Source organism: Raphanus sativus, chromosome 6 (genome assembly GCF_000801105.2).
Source record: "Raphanus sativus cultivar WK10039 chromosome 6, ASM80110v3, whole genome shotgun sequence".
NCBI lineage: Eukaryota > Viridiplantae > Streptophyta > Magnoliopsida > Brassicales > Brassicaceae > Raphanus > Raphanus sativus.
The window spans coordinates 29,812,415-29,835,071 of NC_079516.1; the positions used below are offsets into that span (position 1 = coordinate 29,812,415).

The 22,657-nt window shown below is 35.3% G+C and overlaps 1 protein-coding gene across 1 annotated transcript; it reads right to left on the reverse strand.

Moving 5' to 3' along the window:
* Positions 1–19,099: 19,099 nt before the first annotated feature.
* Positions 19,100–22,657, reverse strand: LOC108831992 (uncharacterized). Its single transcript, XM_056987216.1, has 6 exons — positions 22,629–22,657; positions 20,942–22,550; positions 20,541–20,863; positions 20,174–20,461; positions 19,989–20,094; positions 19,100–19,717 (listed from the first exon to the last, which is right to left on the reverse strand). Exons 1-6 carry the CDS (start codon positions 22,655–22,657, stop codon positions 19,100–19,102), a joined length of 2,973 nt encoding a protein of 990 aa, XP_056843196.1.

Genomic DNA, 22,657 nt, shown 5'->3' on the forward strand with positions numbered 1-22,657 from the left:
TTCAAAACTTCCTATTATGCATTAGTGGTATTTATATGAAAAGTTATACATTTTCAGACAACATGAACACTACATCAATTTAGGTTTGACATATTTATTAATCTATCTTTTTCACCAAATCGTTTAAAAAAGGTTAAATACTTCATAAATAATTTTATAATTAATTCATTTTCAATTAAATGAACTTATTGACATCAATATGTTCACATATAACATTGTTTACGAAATTCATGTAATAAAATGCAAAATACATAAATTTCAAAGATATATAGAAATTTTTATAAGAACAAAAAAAAAAGAAAACTCTATGATTGTGTGCATCTCATAGAATTGGATTTCTATTTGCTGGTTATAAAACTCAAACATGGAAAATTAAAAAAATGATGTAAAACAACAAAAAAAATATTACATATATAACTTAAAAAGTAACTAAAAATATAAGAATAGAGGAAAATCTGTTTCAATTTCAATTTTCAGTTTCATTTTACTCAGGCGATGTAAAAAAAAGAGTGAATCTAACTGAAACCTTCCCCTTTTCGGTCACTAAACTCAAACATATAGAAATTGAAAATTTGATAGTAAAACACAACAAAAAATAATGATCAAAACATAATTTTTAAGAACATATAAAAGGAATATAAAAAGTTTAAATTTAATGAAATACATAATAAAAACATATAGCATAATATATCAAAAATACTTAATTGTAAAATTATATAAAATTTATTATACAAAAGAAAAACTCATACTCTAAATCATTCTTGAAGACATAAATCAATATCATACCTATTACTTACAAATTCAAACCTAATACACAAATGCCTACAGCTTACAAAAAATATATAAAAATGTAGATAATAAGTAAGGTATACCACGCATGTAGCGGGGACCGACACTAACCATGATTTCTTAAATATAATATCAATTCACTAAAATCATTATTACCAATTCCAAACCATGTTTACTTGATACCAATGCATAATTGACTGGATCCGAATGAATATAAAATGCCTTAAATTGTCGAGATACAATATTTTTGTCAAAATATTTCTCATTTTCGCGTACTGTGTTCAGTTTGTCCATTTAAATAAATACATTTGTTATCTTTCTTGCCCTTTCTCTTTATTTCTTATTTTTCCATTTTTGATTTATTATTAAACTTATTAGTACGATTAGTTACATTATATATAATGAAAAAATATAACAGAAAATATCACAAAAAACCAAAAATAACAACAAAATTTGATAATAATACCAATAACTAACATTCACCAAAACAAGTATAATAACTTAACACAATATAAATTTTTACAATTCGAAATTAAAAAACAACAATACTAAGAACTCAGTCATCATTAGTTACTTATATAATTCAAATTTTGTGTACAAAAATAATCATACATACACCCAACTTAACATAAAAGGAAATTTACTCAAAATTACATCTTTTATAAAAACCGATCAATCGAATCCTGTCCGTAGGGCGGGTTTACCCTAGTATACTATATAATTCAGTATCATTTACCAAAATTAACCCACTATGAATTTGACTATTAAGGTTGTTACAAATTTTGTTAGCGAGTTAACATACTGTATTACATGTTACGCATTATGTTAACGTTGAATACTATTTATTAACCTGTTACAAATTATGTTATCGAGGTAATCAAATATAACTGACCGAAGTTAATAAATAGATGAAAAAGTTGATAATCAGAAGTAATCAGATATTTGAAACCATGAATCTGGTTCGTAATTGATGAGAGATGAAAGAAAAAAAAGGAAAGAAGATGGAGGAAAGAATGAAAGAAGATGAAAAATAAAGAGAAAAGACAAAAGAGAACTAAAAGAGAATTAGAATTATCCAATAGATATAAGAATGAATCTGACACACGACAAAGCAACTGCAGCCCTAAGGGAGTAGCCTGCAGAGCGCTACTAGATTTAGGTTGGCATGTGGCAGAGGGTTAAAATCGTCTGAATAATTGTTTTTATAAGATTAAGGGCAAATGTGAATTAGGGATTGGTTTAGGTGCATTCTTACCAATTACTCATCATTTTAAAGAAATTTGTATCTTCTACACACAGCTTTCCCCATAATTAACTAAATATCCTAAATCCCACATATTGGTACCTCCATTGCTAGACATCAAAGTTGTCACATCATGTGTACTTAGTTAATTTCATAATTTTTTAGGGTTTTCAGCAAATTGAATCTAATTTAAATATATGGTCCATCGAATAGTAAATTAATTGATTCTCGAATAGTAATATTTTCTTTCAGGCCAATTTTTATTTTTTAAATCATGTAAACATCTTTTTGAAGTAAACTTAAATTCTCAATACAAAATTGATTCTCGAATACAAAGCTTTTAAGTCTTTTGATGGTGAACGTCATTTGGCTTTTTTTTCAGTGCTTTCTCAATCGATTTCAAGTAGATCAGATTTTAAAATAATATATTTTCTAACTCATTCCTATTCTAAAGGTTTTACTTAAAAAATAAATTTAAAACATAATATATAGAAAGTCATCAATTTTTCGGATTCAAATCAAATAAATTCCAATAATATTCTATATAACATCCATTTTTCAAAATATATTCATCTTAAATATAGGTTCCCAAAAATTACAATAGCTGTAGAATAATTCTATTAAATATATTCTTATCTTAAAGTATTATCCAAAACAGATTTTACATTATATATTTTTGTTTAAAAGGAAGAAATACTATGAAAATATACTATATTCCAAATCTACTTAAATAATTATCTATGGTTGCGGATCAAATATATTTTAAGATATAAGTTTGTAGTATTAAAAATATATATTGTTTATATTATATTTGAAAATATAAATAAAATAATTATTTTCATTTTTTAAATAATTATCTGTGGGTTCCGCGGGTTGCCCGCAAAATTAAGTGGAGTAGGTGTGGGTGTTATATTTTTTTTTCTTGCGGGTCATGCATGTCAAAATTTTGAGTAAAAAAAATGACTCAGCCTAAGGCAGATAGATCGGATAGGGTGGGTTTGACCCGTTTCTCAACACTAACACTCTACAACTTTGAACTTCATATGATCTCTCAAATCTGAAATAAAGTTGAATAATATATATACACATGAAATTACAAATATTTTACATATGTATATAAATTTTGGAAAGAAATATTTATCTGCGCTTTTAAAACGCGGGTCAAAATCTAGTCTATAGTATTAAAGCATAACCCCTTATATAATTCTGCTCTTGGTTTATGGAGATAATTACATTATCATGTCACTCCTATATTTAGTGAAAGAAAATCAATTAATGTAATAAATTCAATTAATATATTTTTCTTTGAGCCATAAGTTTTTTGTCATCAATACTGTTTTCCTATTTCGAAATAATTAATCTTTTGCTTATTATATACATTTCCTTAATTTTATAGGCAAAACTGATCATCTCCTATATATTAATTGAAAAGCATTTAAAAATAGTAACTTTATATATTGTAATATTTACAATTGAAACTTGCTGATGTGTCGTTTAATTACATCTCAATTTTGCTGAGGTGTAATCATTAGAATTGATCTAGAATATGTTAGTCCAACTTAATTTCTCTAGATAACATTATATTTGACGCATACAACATAATTACAGCAACATTAATGTCTACATTTCCGCACATTAACTCTCTAAAAACATTCTCTCTGTGAAATAGCAAACTCTTACTCAATTCTCAAATAGTACAAAGCATTGACTCAAAAATATTCATTTTAGGCATTTAAAGACATATTTACAGACCAACGTAATCATTATGTCACATCCTATTATTGTCTGCAATAAAAGTATGAAAGAATTACATTAGGAGTCACTTTTTCACTTTAGTATTACACAGAACGTCACTTTGTGCTACTAGAGCACTTTTGCTGTCCCTTTGCACATACATGAGAAATTAAAATTACAAATCTACCCTATTTTGTTCCAACAATAAACTGTTATTAAATTATAAAAATAGTTAAAATACAAAACAGTTCTCGTCATACTCTTTTTTAAATGCTACGGTGAGTATTAAATCAAAATTAATGGAGAGATGGTTACCTACCAACTTCATCTGTACCCACATTTCTCTTCTATTTTTTTTTTAAATATACTCCATCTGATGACAAAAAAAAATCTCATCTAATCTTTCATCGAGAGTGATGATGATGGCTTTCCTCTCAATTCTTCTTGCCGTTAGACGGGCGAAACAACCACCATCTTGACCTCCGCCTTTGTGGTAAAAACTGCAGACTAAACCACCACTGATGGAAAGGAACCATTTTCGATTTTGATTTTGCTGTTGCAATTGGAAAAGAAGAAGGTAAACCTGCTGCTCAAATTGGAAGACTTTATCATGACCACACCAAAAGGCGACGTCTTTTTTCTTCCTGAAGTTCCCGAACGAGTTTACACCACTGCCGCAGAGTTCATAGGGTTTGTGGATTGAGTATTGGGTTTTACTGAAATTCAAATATGAACCTTTTTACAAATATTCTCAATTCAAAGTTTTGGTGCTCGTTCGAAGCTGGTGGAATTCTGACCTGTTTAAAAATTATTTCTCAAGTTTACTTTGAAGAAAATAATCACGCATGGAGATGAGAGAAGAAGCTAAACTCTGTTAAGCCTAAAAAACAAGACATCAACATCTCGTCATGAATTTTCTTGTCTTGATTCTAATTGAGTTTAGTTCCTTAGATTCTTCTTCTGCCTTTTTTATTCTCATGGAAAACAACAGAAACAGATCTTGCAACTTGTACATGTGTACCTATAGACATTGTTATACTACTATATGCTTCATATACTTTTCAATTTTTTAGCGCTTTTACCTTAATATACTTTTCAATTTTCTGTTTTGAGATAGAATGTGTATCAGACTTTTTCACATTTGGTCTACATCTGTAAACTATCATATTTGTTGTATACGTATACACCAGTGCTGGTCAGTTTTGTTGTACTCGTGTACACTTTGACAATTTACTATGTTTAGTTAATCTTATTTAAACATTATGCAATACATGTGCACATGTACAATAATCTGATTCACAAACTTGTATAAATGTACACCATCTACTAGGATTCAGAAAAAAATATATCACAATTGTATAAAAAAGCCACATGAAAAACTGCACCAAGATCATGGCTTATATTTTGGCCATATAGAACATCAAATAGTATAATATATGTGTTTTGGTGAGAATGAAATAGTGTATACATGTGTTACTGTCCACATGGACGTATCTTTTACAAATGTACATATGTACAAAAACTTCATAGTACATGTGTACACCTCCACCAGCACACACGAACAACACGTAGTCAACTCTAATACACGTTCAATTGTTTGCTTGGGTAAATGTCTGCCACAATAGCCTCTACGAATTGTGTGACTTCGGTTAACAATTCATCTCACTTACGCAAATCCCTTCAAAGACAAGCAACATCAATTTTACCGTACAATCGTTTACCGCAAAGAACCTCCTGAAAAACTGCAGCATGTCCTCGAGATTAACCGCCGCCGTTGAACCTAATCCAGAGCAGACCTAGCTCGATTGTCATTGCTCTCATAGTTGGCACAAAATTAGACATTTGCTGCAAACTGATTCTTCCAAGCAGACCCTATACAATTACGAGGACAACGACGCTTCGGTCCGGTGACGACGATCTCAACAATATAGAACGACAAGCATTTTCACCGAAGACAAACATCTCACCAAGAAGAGCAGAGACAAAGACGAAAAGACACAAAGAAGGAGAAGGAAGAATCACAAATTTACCAAACAAGCTCGGAATTTTTGTTATAGTTAGGAAAAATAAGTAATAGCCTCAGCATATTCTTAGCCAGAAAAAAAGAGGATGAGATTTGATTTTATCAAAAAAAAAAGAATAAGTAAAAAGAATATAAAGATAACAAATAATGGGATCCACAATGTTGTTGAAGTTGACGTGCATTTCAAAATTTAAAACAAAACTTGTTGGAAACTGAAAATAAAAAGAAAATTGAGTTTGTTAAAAGTAGAGAGATGGGAGGGTAATCCTGTAAACAACCAACCAAAAACTACCTGTGTAGCTGCAAGTGACTGAGAGTATAATAATAAACATAAAAGTGACCTAGAGTGTAAATTTAATTTATACTCCTCTGATATTTCAAGTTTTTATGTTTTTTTTTGTTTTGGCCCCATAAAATTCTAAAATGTGCCATTTTTATTCAATTGAGACCCAAATTTTTAAATTGTAAATTTTAACCCCTCGATGTGTTGTTTGGTTCTCCTCTGTGACTTTCTACTCATCGTCGACTCACATCTGCGTGATTTTCTATTTGGACGTTTAGTCCTTCGAGATTTAATTTCTTTTTCTTCAGACTTTCAAAGTTGCAAAAGTGGCTTTTTGATTTCATCTCCAAATTTCTAATGTTCATTTTTAACCCGTAGCATAGTGAAATCTAGAGAGAAACAAAATGTGAATCATTTTGAATCATTTTGTGCGTTATTGCAGTGATGCTCGTATGTAAACATATGTACACGACACTACGTACACAAAAGTTACCATCCATGTGTACTTAGATTCATGTGTACACCATTCAACTTATACAATAGTTCACATGCACACACTCCAAAAATAAACTTGTACATGTGTACACATGTATATGTGTACACCTTTTATACAAATGTACATGAATACTCGATATTCCGCATCTATACCATTTTACTTGTACATGATACACAAATTGAGTGATATTTCATGATTTTAATGTTATTGTACATGTGGATAATAAAAAAGTCATCAGATATCAATGTAGAGTGCGTACATGTGATTTTATTATCCACATATACAATGATATTAAAATCATGTAATGTCACTCAATTTGTGTATCATGTACAAGTAAACTGATATAGATGTGGAATATCGATCATTCATGTACATTTGGATAAATAGTGTACACATGTACACTATGATGATAGTGTACACATGTACATCGTGATGGATAATGTACACTTTGATGATAGTGTACACATAAAACTATTTAAGGTGGACAAATTTCCAAAAAAATACAAATGTGGTTTTAAAAATGTAGAAAACATTTTGAAATGCATTACATCTTGAAATATTACAAGTGGCTCAATAATAACATATCTACATGTACACTTTACCATGTACACAATACCATGTACACAATTAACTTATCTACATGTACACTTTACCATGTACATAATACAATGTACACAAATTAACATATCTACAAGTAGTTCAATATTAACATATCTACATGTACACTTTACCATGTACCCAAATATACCATGTACACAAATTATAATATGAAACCGTAAATTTAAAAGGCATTTGGCGTGTACACTATACCATTACACGAATAATATCCACATGTATAATGATTCATATTTACATCAATTAACTTGTACAATAATACATGGACACCAGATGATATTTTAAATTTATTTGCAATGATTTACATCTGATAATCAAGAATACATAACAATGATCGCAATTATAGTCAAAATCACCAATGTGTACATACATATAAATGATCGTCAAAATCACCAATGTGTACATAAATATAAATGATAATCAAAATCACCAATATTGTATGATTTTAATGGTTTTAAATATTTGTGTTAGTTCAGTTTAATCATTTTAAGTTACATTTATTTATTTGCATATCACAAGGGTTTAAATGAAAATTTAGAAGTTTGAAGGTGAACTTAAAAAGCAATTTGCACGTTCAAAAATATTGGGGTTAAAATTGAAATAGGACAAAAATTTAAGAGTTAGACATGCAAAAATGCCAAAGTTAGCCATTGTTGCTCTTGAGCTTTTCTTGCCGGTTGCAGGGAGCGCTAAAGAGGGACGAAAGTCACCATCATAAAAAATGTACCTTAATATATCTTAAAAGATAGATTAAGCAACAAATATTATAATTACATGAAAGTTTTTTTGAAATAATAATCTGAAGAACCAGATTTTAATTTAGAAAAGAGTAGAAAGTTTGGGAGGAAGAAGACGAAGAAGAAGACAGATAGAGGAATCTGTTTTATTTATGATTTGTTTGACCCTTAGAATAATATAAAATAAATGGTTGTAATGAATCTTGTCAATAAAAAAAAATATAAAAAACTTAGTTAGCACATGTAATCGGTTAGAAGTTTATCTAGTTAGTTTGGTTCTACTTGGTTAGATAAAACTACATTGGTAGAAGAAACCGTCCCATAGTGTAATAATAAATTTAAAACTGACCTATGGTGTAATATTTTCACGTGATCTTTTATTCAAATAGTTATCTAATTCAATTTACCTTTTGCATGGGGTCCACCACTCACTCCTTTTAAAACAAAATTCAAAACTCAACCTTACATAAATATCTCTGACTGAAAAGAAAATGTCTAATTAAACATTTTATAGGCAAGTTAAATCTTTTACACCAAAAACTATCTCACTATAACAAAGTACCTTATACTGTAATAAAAAAAACAAAAACTGCCTCAGGATGTAAATCACTCTACATTGTAGGGCAGTTTTAAGTTTTTTACTACACAATGGAGCAGTTTATGCTACCAACACACTTTATCCTAACAGCTTTTTTTTTTGTCAAATAACCTAGTTACGTTGAAACTAAACAGCTGTGTAACTAAACCAGCATTTTAGCGGGAATGACAAGAGTGATATTTGTTTCTCTCTTAACACCAAAATTTTTGCTACCGGACTCACAACACCGTAGTTTATACTGGAAAACGACGAGCATGTCTCTTTCGTCTTCCATTACCTAGCATCACACCAAAGCATGAACTTTTTGCCACTTTCGAGACTAGTGGAGGCAAACAACAAAGTAGTCAAGTTGAAGAGAATCTTTTGATCGTGTACAATCTGGGTCAATGCTCACGATCGAGAGAAGACGCATACACGTGACACCTAATGCACCACGGGTACGTTCATGTACATACATGATGTGTATGTATGTACAATTAGTGGCAGTGTCCATGTACATCAAAGCATTCATTGTCGATCCATTTACCAATACATGTGTACTCTAAAGGATGATTTATATGTATATATTGGCACCAATGTCCAGATATACATTTCTCTCCATGAACACCAAAGTGTTCATTGTCTACTCATGTAGTGTACATGTATACATTAGTAGCAATGTCCAGATATACATTTGTGTCCATGAACATCTAAGCGTTAATTGTCTGCCAATATAGTGTACACATGTATACTAAGGGACAGTATACATGGTATGGACATTTGTATACTAAAGGGCCATGTACAATATACACAATGTACATGGACACATACATAGAGTACATATATACATGTATACATTAGTGGCAATGTCCAGATCTACATTTGTGTCAAAGAACATCATGGCATCCACTGTCTACCCATTTTAGTGTACATGTGTACACTAGAGGACGATGTATAATGTGTGGACATTTGTATACTAAGGGCGATGTACAATGTACACAGTGTACATGGACACATACATAGAGTCCATGTGTACATCAGTTGTTGTGTGAGGAGTCCACTGTAATCTACTACTCGCAAACAAGACCAAAGTTAACACGTAATGTCTCGGTGTACCTGTTGTGTACACGTATTTGAACATGTGTACACTTAAAGGTGATTTACATGTATACCTTAGTGGCAATATCCAGATATACATTTGTGTCCATAGACATCAAGGCGTTCATTGTCTACCCATTTATTGTACATGTGTACACTACAGGACGATGTACATGGTGTGGCCATTTGTATACTAAAGGGCGATGTACAATGGACACAGTGTACCTGGACACAGTGTACCTGGACACATATATATAGTACATGTGTAAATCAGTTGTCCTGTAAGGTGTCCACTGTTATCTACTACACGCAAAGCAAGACCTTAAGCCAGAATTACTGCATCTACATGTGTACACTAAAGGTAAATATACATTTGGCCTACATGCATACACTCAAGGGCTGTGTACAATATGTACATTGACACATACACAGTTTCCATTGTCTATCCAATTTAGTATACATGTGTACATTAAAGGACGATGTACAAGGTGTGGACATTTTTATACTAAGAGCAATGTACAATGTACACAATGTACATGGACCCATACATAGGGTCCATGTGTACGTCAATTGTTGTGTGAGGTGTCCACTGTAATCTACTACTCGCAAACAAGACCACGGTTAACACATAATTTGTCGGTGCAACTGTTGTGTACACGTATTGTACATGTGTATTTCATTTTGTTAGTCATTGCTTTCTCGTTCTACACGAATAGTGGGTCCCCTGCATCACCGCCACCCCAGTGAGCATTCATAAACACATGCCCTTCCTTCAAAAAATTAAGCATGTAATCAACTTTTTTATCAATTTTTTCATCATCCCAGACACCCGATATTTCCTCCTTAGCTCCCACTAATCTGCATCATTGGTTTGACAAGCAGCTGCAAGAAAACCAAAAACAAAAAAAAATCAGTATCACATACAAGCTCTTTCACACATGCGTACACCACTGTTTGAGTACGTGTGTACACAGGTTTTGTTTCGTACACATGTACACTACAATTTTTGTACACCTATACGCTTAACATCCTATGTACACGGCCGCACAAGAGCAGCAAGCTTACCCCAGGATCGTGGCATCCCTATTACTTCTGATAAACCTCTCCTAGTAATCATAGTTTTCCTTCTCTCCGGTGTGCCGTTCAGCGCATCTCTCACCGCCAAGAGATAAACAGTGGAATACATGTTCACCTTTTCACTTGGGTACTGGTTAGTTGTGAATAGCCACTCCAGGAGTCCTTTTTTTACATCCTCAACCTCCGCCGTTTCTGCAAAATATATGAATCGAAAATTAGATTTGAACCATTATCTTACGATATCTAAGCAAAAAAAACGAATCATGAAACTCACCGCCGAGTTTTTTCTTTTCCATGCCGGATTCATCTGCTCGACATCCTGCTAGGTAAAATAACACCGGAATTTTTTTGATTTCTCGAAGTCGCCATCGTCGCTCTCGTCTCCTTCGTCGCCTTTTAGGTTTCCTTTTTCTCCTCAATTAAATTTTCCAGAAGTAAAACTATTTTTTTACACGTCCAAGTAAATTAAAATGGGTTTAATCTTCTTTAGTGTGCCATCGGGGTCCACCACCCAATTTTGAATTTCAAAAGCCTAACTAAACAAAAAACGTCTCAACTACATTTGTTATCATCAGTTACCTTTTTCAGGGGTAAGTTAAGACTTTTCACACAAAAACTGCCTTGGTAGTGATAACTGCTCTATCTTGTAAATAAAAACTCAGAAACTGCCATGCAGTGTAATAAGAGTTATTTACTCTCTAGGTCACTTATTGTCTTTTTTCACCACGTTAAGTCACTTCTTTATACATAGGCACTTTTATGCAACTAGTTCCTTAGAAGCCCAACTAGATAGTGAGAGCAATTAGGGCTTCTCAAAGTTTTGAATTTCAAATGGATTTTGGTTTTCTATTTTCTTTTTAATTTTAAAACTGTGAATAAACCTGAGATATTTCTAAAATTTTTCGGTTCCCTCGTCTCTTTATTCGTGACTCACAGTTTCAGAAGGTGGCGGTTCTGTTTGCGATTTCCTCCCGATTCTACTTTTCACCGATTGGGAATTTCAGCCTGAATCCAGAAGAGAAAACGTGATGAGGAGGAGTAATCGGCGTTCCGGTAAAGGTAAGGCGCACTCCCCACCGTTTTTCTTGCAATTTCCATTGATTATGATTAGGGCTCTGAACAATCTGTTCATCTACGGGTGTTTTTTTTGTTTCCTGGAAAGTGAACCCTAGTCCGACTGTTAAATGTAGGTGGTGACGACGGCCGCGAGGTAGAGGATCCGGCTAAGTTCCGTCGACGACCGGGCAAAGAACATGTTGTGGGTAAGTGACGGCGGAGCAACGGCTGGACGAGAAGTTGCCGCCGAGGTTTTTCGCCACCGATAGGTACCCGAGAAAGCAGCTACTCATCGGTTATGATTCACACCATGCTTGTAAGGCAGGTGGTTACAAAGAAGAGGTACGAGGTGTGGTCCGTGGTTGGTGGGAACCCATTGAGGTTCTCTCTCGTTGAATTTTAAAGATAAACACAATGTCATGCTTTTGCTGATAGTTTTTCTTTTGTGTAAGAGTAGAAAAGAACATGTTACTCTCTGTACTCCCTGCTCTTAATTGGTGCGTTCTTGTGTATGTATAAGCCTCTTATACTTTCTGGTTGAATGTGCACCCTGCTCTTTAATATGTGATTTCTTGAAGCTGTTTTGTTGTGCATGATTTTTTTTGTATGTCTAAATGACTAGGAGGTCATTCTTACATGTGTTGTCTCTCTCTATGCAGTTGGTGACTTGAACCGTTTGATGTATGCAACATGATTTGTGTTGCTGCCCCAAGACACATGCTTTACATTGGAGCTATGTTCCAAGACAAGTGCTGAACCAAGAAACAAAGATCAGGAATTGTGAATCAAAATTGTATCCTCAATGTACAATGTAGCTTTTATAGTGTACGTAGGGCACGTTGTACACATGTACATTATTTTTGATGATCAAGCCACACCCCTTGTACACTATCCTCATGTGCATCGTAAAATTGTATACATGAGTAGTGTACATAGGTCTTGTTATCCATGTGTACACTATCTTAATGTACATTGGTATTAATAAATAGTGTACATAGATATATACATTATTCTGATAATCAAAGTCATATCAACGTGTACATAACTGTTGTTATCAACATGTACTCGTTCCAACAAATAATTTTATAATTAATTTCTAAGAGTTGTTGTGTACAAATTTTACTGTACACGTGTACACGATTGTATATCTCAGGAATCATTTTATCTCATGAACATTTGAGTCGTCTTGTCTATAGTGGGTGGTGAATATGTCGCATAAACAGCTTCCTCCTTCTAATTTTTTTTTTTCAATGGAATTCTTCAGCCCTTCAATAAAGATGGCTCCTTTGATTGTTTCGTGAGAGGATTCGTGATTTTTGAAGTTGTCAATGAGACTGTCATGGAAATAGATGGACATCAGCGAGTTTGGTGGGATGACAGAATCCTGCTTCCATTGAATGGAAAATTCATCTCAAAACAATGTACAAAGAAGTACATTATCCACATGTACACCAAAGTTCTATATCCACATGTATAACAAAATACGCGTATCCACATGTACATAATAACCATCTTTGATGCATTTGTTGACTTCAAACTCTTATTCTGTATCCTCTTCGGTGGCCAATAGCTTAGTACAGCAGTTTGGATGATGTCAAGCTTGTTGAAGAACTCCTTGAAAACATTGCTCAGTAATTCGGTCAGTGTGATGTCATTGCGAAAAGGGACAATTCTGGTCATGTGCTCTTTGTCAATAGAGAAATCCTAGTGGTTTTCTGGAGAAGACTACCACTCGCCGGCGATAATCATGCAGTGTTCCACCATGGCGACGCCTGAAACAGATTAAGAAACAATCAAAAGATAATCAAGTTTAGGTCTTCTGGATAATAAAACAGTGGATAAAACTTAATAAACAGATGATGAAACAGATTAAGAAAAGTAACAAACCTTAACACTCCAAAAACCAGCAACAAATTCGTGTGTTACGATGGTGAACGGCGACTGTGAAATAAGCCGACGGAAGTGTTACGGTGAAGATGGAGAAGAGGTTAAAACCTGTGAAAAATCTAGGCTGTCGATATTAAAGATACTAAAACTAAACCAACGGCCCGTGATGAAGCAAGTAAACTGTCCTATCAAGATCTAAAAAATAAATCTGAGCCGTCCAAATTTAATACAGATCAAGGGCTTATATTAAATCCCGCCAATATTATTATCTAGTTAACAAGTGTTACGGTTGGGAGTCAACTACAACTACTTCTTTCCTCTTCTTTGTAACGAGCATTTAGAAGAAAGTGCTGTGGTATAAGAAAGTGACTTATTTTGATATTGAAAACTACAAAATTGACCTAGAGCGTAATTGTTTCTGTAATAAACTCCAAAACTCTCCACTTGGTAGCTCATTCTTAACTGATTTAGTTTAGTCTTTAAAACTCAATTGACTAACCTAACCACACAAGTGGAACATATGATTTAACCTCAGCACTTGGTAGTTTAGTCTTTAAAACTCAGTTGACTAACCTAGCCACACATCTCTCATATTTTTCGACGGCTAAGATCATATGTTCCACATTTTGACAAGACATATATCTGTCTAACTTTTCGACCATCAGATTTACTTTTGTATTTTTAGCATGAATGGTCAAAATAAATCCAGTGATATTAAGCTAATTATTCTTGATTCATTTTCTTCATTGTTACTTTTTTCTTTTACAGAAGAATCCAAAATCTGATTTTCTTGTTCATAATCTCTTAGATAATAGTTTCTAGATGTATAGTAACATAGCAATGATACCGCAACAAAGAAGTCTCGTTGTCATCAACTTCCTTACTGCCATGGACGTCGTCTCTCCACTTGTGGAAGGTAAAGGCTACAACCAAATCCTCAACAGCACCAGAAACTTGACAGTAGTGTAATATTATAAAGTCTGCACATTTTATCAGAAATAATATGTTTGTATGGAAGTGAACGTAGATATGAACATGCTTGAAAATACCTTTGTAATAGGTGTACACCAAAATATATAATCGTGTACATGTGTACACTAACAAAATTGTGTACACTATAACTGTAACGATTGTACACAATGCAATATTATATGTTTATGATTCATATAGGCTTCTATTAAATCAAACTTGACTGCTTTTTTCTCTGTTGATAGTAGTATAATTCCATCCATTTTATCAAAAATAAATATGTTTGTATGGAAGTAAATGTAGATAAAACACCTTTGTATATGGAAGTGAATGTAGATAAAACACCTTTGTATATGTTTATACCAAAAATATATAATCTTGTACATGTGTACATTAAAAAATGGTGTACACTATAAATAAAACAATTGTACACATATACACACATATAACATAGACATGGATACTGCTATATGGTTGTACATGTGGATACTGTTAGGACGGTGTACACATGGATACTAGAGATTTCTGGATTCTATTATATAGGTTGTACGTATTTGGAGGATACTTCATTTACAGTGAGTTCTACTTTTTTATTTGTATCAATCATTTTGTTTAGACATCTGTATACTTAATAAATTCTTCATATGTAAATTGCTATCGACTAAAATAAATGTGTCATACAAAAAGGATGTTGCTTTCTAAAATATGAATGTATCGAAATTGGAAATAACGTACACAAATAATTCAAAAAGAAAAATAGTGAAATTGCAATAGTTCTTGCTAGACATAAAACTTGAGGCACATTCACTCCATCTCCTCTAAAACAGTGCTAAGAGTGATTCCACTATTCTCAAAAACGTTTAGCTGATAACCAACTATGAGCTTACTCAAGTCCACCTCGAAATGAACTGCATTTTCCATGAACTTTACAAGCACCTTTTGATTATGTACAGTACACATACAAAGTTTTGCTAAACTCTCAAATTCTCAGCAAGCAAGATATAAAAACAGAAAAAAAAAATTTAAACAGTATAGCAATTAACCTTCTGCTCACTTTTTCCCATGTCGTTTAGGTCTTGTCATCATCTTCACTTGCAACAATTTCACCATGTTAAACTCAGAATCTCTGTCGTCTCTAGTACTTATCCTCTTTCTCTCTTTATTTTTTTTCCTCTCTATAAGTGTAAAAAGTAAAACAATGAAAAATAAAAATTATCTCAAAAGCTATCTATATTCTATTATTAAATCCAGTTTAGTTTTAGTCTCGGGTCCATCACCACACACCATTTTCGAAATTCAAATTGAAAATGTCAAAAATAAAGTAACTAAATGATCAAAGCTCAGTTGCACCTTTTAAAGGGTAAGTTAAGTCAATTCACATCAAAAACTACCTCAGAAGAGGAAAGTGATTCTCAATGATATTAAAAGTCATAAAGTGACCATTAGTGAAATAAACTCGTTATTCTTTTTGAGTGATTTGCGGTTTGAGTCACTTTTTGAGTTTCTCTATCATAAAGGATCACTTTGTGCTACTAGAACACATTTTAGGTGGTTGAATACCATATTATCCCTGGAAACAAAATGGATTTATTTGCTTTGGTATTTTTCTCGTTTCGGCTTTGAAAATGAGATTTAGGTTTAAGCGGTGGACCCGAGATGAAAGTTAAATGGGATTAATTTTTGCTTTCTTTTCTACTGATAGGAAAGTGAAAAGTAGTTTTTTCACAAATTCTACAATTTATTTTCCGGATGGTTACAGATTGAGCGATCGACTTTGTTCCTACGGCGAGGCTCCGAAGGAGAGGACGAACGGGCACATGACGAATGTTGGGCCCGAATATGGCCCGGAAGCTGATTAACAAATAATAGAAGATGACGATGGGCCACGACAGGCCCATCACAGGTTCAAAGCCTAAAGAGAGCTAGGCTAGAGCCGAAGACTGAAAGCTAAGGATCCTAACTAAAGAGGTCACAACGAGGAGGAAGCTCACGTCATAACAAGAAGAAGCGCAGGACCCGGTCAAGGGGAAGCTGTTGCGGAATCCACCTCAAGCGGAGAAAATCTCGGAGGTCAGTTGGAGACGACTTAGAGAAGTCCAAGGGCTATAAAAAGAGAAGGGAGAAGACTAAGAAAGGGACCTGATCCAACTCATATTTTACTCAATATTCGTCAAAACATTCTCGTCGTAATACTCTTGTAATCTTTATATCCATCAAGAGAAACATCTTTTTGTAACCATTCCTTTACCACATTATCAATACAAATCCAATTCATTCTATAAGTTCTTACGGGATTCAGCCCACGTTATCTTTCCCTAACCTTTCCTAAACATAAAACCTGATCTAAAATCTAGGTGTGAGTTTTACCCCTCACAATTGGCGCCGTCTGTGGGGAAGAAACAATCGAATCCCTTACTCTAACTTGAGGATGAACCCTACCGATCAGACAACAAACCCGTCTGACCTTAACCTCCTGATTCAGAGCGATGGCTCACTGAACGACGGAGGCTCTAGTCTCGTAATCACAGAGCCTCAACGTAGCGACCACCGATCTGGGCAACAGCTTACGGCTGGTGCTCAAACAAGCCAAACTACAACCGGAGGTACTAACCCGAGATCATCGGGTGGAAACACTCCCGGGCTCCCGATTACCGAGAATCCTCAGCAGCAAGCCATTCCGAATCAAACGGAGGCTCAGCTCTCTGAGATCCGCCAGATGATGATACAATTAGTAGACAGAGCTCAGGAAAGTGAGCGCACGATGCATCAGCTGACCGTACGTCAGCAACGATTCGAAGAGATAACTAGATCTCTAAACGCAACAACCCAACCACCACAACGTCAAGCTCCGGGGGTCATTTTTCATGATCGATTAACCGATCCCTCATTTCCCCGAGCACGTTTAAACTTTTCCCCTGATAGCACTGCCCCGGAAGGACGCGGATCTGCTTTCCAGACACCTCATACTGGAACAGCTCCCGTGTTTAATCCACCTAACGCAGTGCTATGGGAAGTAACATAGCGACAACTAGTTCCACACCCGGTCAGGTTACTGACAGGAGTACTCGCTTACCTCCTCCGCCGCCTGATCCTAGGTCCGGAGCAGGAATATCCTTCCCATCTGGGGGCAGAGCGTCAGCTTCGGTCTATCAAACCAGAAGCTCGATCCCGAATGGGGACGGTTATCAAAGGATAGATTCCGATAACCCAAGAAATGGCGAGCGACTTAGCCCACCAACCGCATGGGAGGATGAGCCAACTCGATTCCGTCAGGAACCTGCCCGTCGGGTACCTACGAACGATCCAAACGTCCTTCCGTTTGAAGGACCTGAAGCTATCCGTAGATATATGGAGCGAACTCACGCGGCTCTCCAGAAATTGGGAGCTCAAGTCCATAAAGCTACGAGCTCAGCTCCCGAATCGATAGCTTGATCAAGGAAACCCGTGGAACTCCATTCACGGACAGAATTGCCAGCTCTCACATAAGAGATACCCGAAAAATCAGAATTCCTGAGTATGATGGGACCTCCAACCCGAAAGCCTATTTGAGAGCTTTCCGATTGGCAATCGTTAAAGCCCATTTCACACAGGAAGAATGTGAAGCAGGTTACTGCAGGACATTCGCCGAAAATTTGGTCGGAACAGCCCTTGAGTGGTTCTCCGGTCTCGAGCCAGCCTCGATAGACAATTTCGATCAATTAACTAACGCCTTCATGAAGCAATACTCAACCCATATCCTGAAGCAAGCCTCTGAGGCCGACCTTTGGAAGGTCCGTCAAGGAATGGGAGACTCATTACGAGTCTACATTGAGAAATTCAGGGCAATAAGAACTAAGCTCTCGAATCCTAACGACCTAGTCGCCATCGAGGCCCTTAGGAGAGGTCTGTTCTATATATCGAAATTCTGGTCAGAGCTAACACTCAATACTCCTCCAACTATCGATGACGCTCTTCATAGAGCCACCAAATATATTACTTTGGAGGAGGAGACAACTGCACTGGATAAACTCCACAAGAAACCTCAGAATCACTCGAAAGGTGAATCCTCTGAGACTAAGGGACCTCATACACTACAGGAAATGTGGGTAGTAATAGCGCCCGAAAAGCGCTATGATTCATATTTAATAGCGCTTCCTTGGACGCTCTGACATCGCCCGTTATAAAAGGTCCGACCCTTTTAATAGCGGTTTTCCTTTGTGCTATTATTAAGTTTATAACAATAGCGCTTTTTTTTAATGCAATTGTTAATATTTATAATAACGTTTGACAAATGTTATTATAACCTAATAATTTGATTTTCCCAATAGCAAAGATAGCAAATGTTTCGTGTTATTAATTAGTTTTTTAATTATCCGGAAATTAATTAATAATAATTAGTGAATTGATTTGTTTTAATAATGAATTTCGAAATATGAAATAAAAAAATTTAAATTATTGAAAAACCAAAAAATAGTATAATTATTTAAATTCCATAACACAACATTATCACAATTATACAAACCATCACACAACCTATTAATCTACCACTAATAAACCTTCACAATCATCCCTAACATAAACACTATCATCATCTGAAGCTTCATCACCCATATCATCAACTTCTTGGACAGGTAAAGGAGCACCACCTAAATCCTCTTCTGTTTCCAACTCATGATAACCTCTAGGTGGTGCTCTCATAACAACATACCAATTTGAAGCATCATCCTCCCTAGAGTAGAAAACCTGTTTTGCTTGAGAAGGTAGAATGAATGGATCTTTCAAATAGGCTGCTTGGTTCATATGAAGGTTAACAAGAGTGAAGCCATCTTCTTCCTTCACACCATTCGCTGTGTTTGCCCAGTTGCATCTAAAGAGTGGCACTTTGAACATGTGATAGTCGATGACCAAAATCTCCTTTATCACTCCATAGTATGTAATCATATCCGCGACCTGTCTCATATCTCGAGCACTTGATCTACACATGCTAAAGGCTTCATAAGTTACTCCACTGTTTTGTGTCTTCAGCTTGACCGCATCAGTATGAAACCGTTGGCCATTGATGATGAATCCTTTATGTGCTAAAGCAACATTTCTTGGCCCAAATGCCAACCACCTTATCTCCTTAGAATGACTATCTGTTGAGTCTGAATGAATCTGCGACAGGAAATCAGAGCATGATCATCAAGCCGAGGTACTTGAATTATAATCAAAACATGATAATATATACCAGAAAACCAATCATCAATCTACAAGCTAACCAGTCATCAAAATACTAAAAATCCAGACAGTTCATCAAGCTATAAGCTACTCAGACATCAATTCACTAAAATCTGGACATGTTCTTCAAGATACAAGCTAACCAGGCATCATGATACAAGCTAACCAGTCATCAAAATAATCAAGAAAAGAATATGGAGTTTGAAACCTTATTTTTAAGCCATTCTGCAAAGTGGTCAGTATGGTATTTCCATAACAAAGTTTCATTTCTAGCCAATCGAGCATCCTTTGCTTGCAACTCTTCCAAATGCATCCTGATTTTAAATTAAACAACAGTATATGAAAATGAACTTATGAGTAAAACTAGTAGAAGAAACATAGAGAATTACTTACTCAAGAAATGGATCCAAAGATGCCATGTTCATTAGCACATAGCGATGTGCAATGTCTCTATCTTTATCTGAAAGGGTAACCTCTATACCCTTCTGCAGAGGTCGGCCTTCAACCACCATTGTGTCAGTCTCGACATCTTCATTACGATTAACTGCTTCTTGAACTGGTACTGAATCTTTAAGGAACTCTAAACAGAATGCAACGCATTCTCCAGCCAAATACGCCTCAGCCATACATGCTTCTGGCCTTGCATAATTCTTCACAAAAGCCTTTAGTGTTTTCATGTACCTATAACTCAGGAAATATGAATATAAGTCAAACATCATTGCGGAAAGTGCATATATTAAAGCAAATGAGTTAATCAAACCTTTCAAAGGGATACATCCAGCGGAAGTGAACTGGTCCTCCCAAGCGTGCCTCTTTTGATAGATGTATTGGTAGGTGAAACATGATATCAGCGGAAGTGAACTGGTTCTCTTTCTTCGATAACCAGTAGGCAGCAGGAGGTAAGTATGTTTTCTTTCCCCTCACCTCTGTGTGCAAGTGCTTTCTGATTCCAATATCTTCTAAGTCTTTTCTTGCTTTCAACCCATCTTTTGACTTCGCACTTTGCATCAACAGAGACAATATAGCATCAGACACATTCTTTTCTACGTGCATAACATCAATATTGTGACGAACAGGTAACTCCTAACACATTAAACAAGAAACTGTTAGGCATATTCATATACAACAATCACATAATATAAGTCAGTTACTATACTTTACCTTCCAGTAAGGTAGATCAAAGAATATTGATCTCTTCTTCCACCGCCATAGTTCATTTGATTCATCACACTCTTCTTCCACTACCCTCTCATCATCTTCCAACTCTAGTCTTTTCCTTTTTTTTTCCTTCTCTAGAGGTCTACCAAAATCATTCGTAAAAGCTTGTAGTGTTTCATATATCTCAGCGCCTGTTTGTATCCTATTCGCATTCACTTCCTCCACAGTGTTGTCAAACCAAGCTTTTTTATATCTGTAACGATGGCCAGGCGGTAGTCTCCTTCTGTTACCCATGTAGACAAACTTGCGGCTAAACTTAAGCCACCTTGCAGGTGTATCCTTTCCGCATACATTGCAGGCTTGTTTCCCCTTTACTTTACATCCAGACAGTGTTCCTAAGGCTGGATAGTCACTGATACTCCAAAGCAGCAAGGCTCTGAGATTAAAATTCTCCTTCGCAAATGAGTCATACACTTCAATACCCTCAGCCCACAAATCTTTTAGATCGTCTATCAGTGGTGCTAGGTAAACATCTATGTTATTACCAGGAGCAGTAGGACCAGGGATCAACAAAGTCAACATTATATTCTCAGCCTTCATACACATGGTTGGAGGCGTGTTATAGTTCACTAACAACACTGGCCATGTGCTGTGATTGGTGCTTTGCATGGAGAAAGGGTTCATCCCATCTGTGGAAATCCCAAGTCGAAGATTCCGTGGATCAGCAGCAAAGTCTGGCCATTTAGCATTCACTTGTGCCCAAGAGATAGAATCAACGGGGTGCCGCATTGTACCGTCTTCAGTGGCATTGGTATAGTGCCAACGCAGATCTTCAGCCATCCTCTTTGATCTAAACATCCTCCTAAACCTGTCCTTGATTGGAAAATATCTTAGGACCTTTGCCGGAATCCCCACCTTTATCTCATTACTGTGCTTATCCATTTCCCATCTTGAAACTTTGCATCTTGGACAGCTTTGTAGGTTCTCGTACTCCTTCCTATACAGTATGCAATCATTCTTGCAAGCATGGATATTGTCGTAGCCGAACCCAAAGATCTTCAGAAATTTCTTGATTGCAGCTAAACTCTTGGGAAGAACATTGTCTTCAGGTAGCAAATCCTCAAGTAAAACCAACAGCTGATCAAAGTAGTTCTCCGACACACCACTTTTAACCTTGAATCTGTAAAGTCCCATGATAGCTGAAACCTTTGTGTGCTTGAGACAACCCGAGTATAATGGCGTTTGAGCATCTCTTAGCTTTTTTGTAAACTCAAGTTCCTCTGGTGCTTCATCATCTTCGTTGTCAGTTGTCGGGTTTGGACCACCTTCGTCCATGGAGAATGCTGTCTTAAACAAATCAAATGCCTCTGTTTCACATTGAAGTACACTGTCTTCTGCAGAATCTCTTTTTTCACCATGAATACTCCAACGAGAACTCTTATACTTCTTATCCATACCCCTAATCACCAAATGCTCCACAATTTTATCCAGTGACTGATGGCTCAGATTGCGGCAGTCTCTACAAGGGCATAGCATTTCAAGAAGACTTCCCAATCTTCTTGCTGACGAATTCACGAAATTAGTTGCTCCTTCTGAATACTCGTGGCTATTCCTACAAGAATCAGACAAAATAAGTTAGCTTTCTTTTAATCGGCGAGTACAAGTGAGATCGAGAGATTGTAAGTTATACCTTGGAAGCCAAATCCACGTCTTATCCAT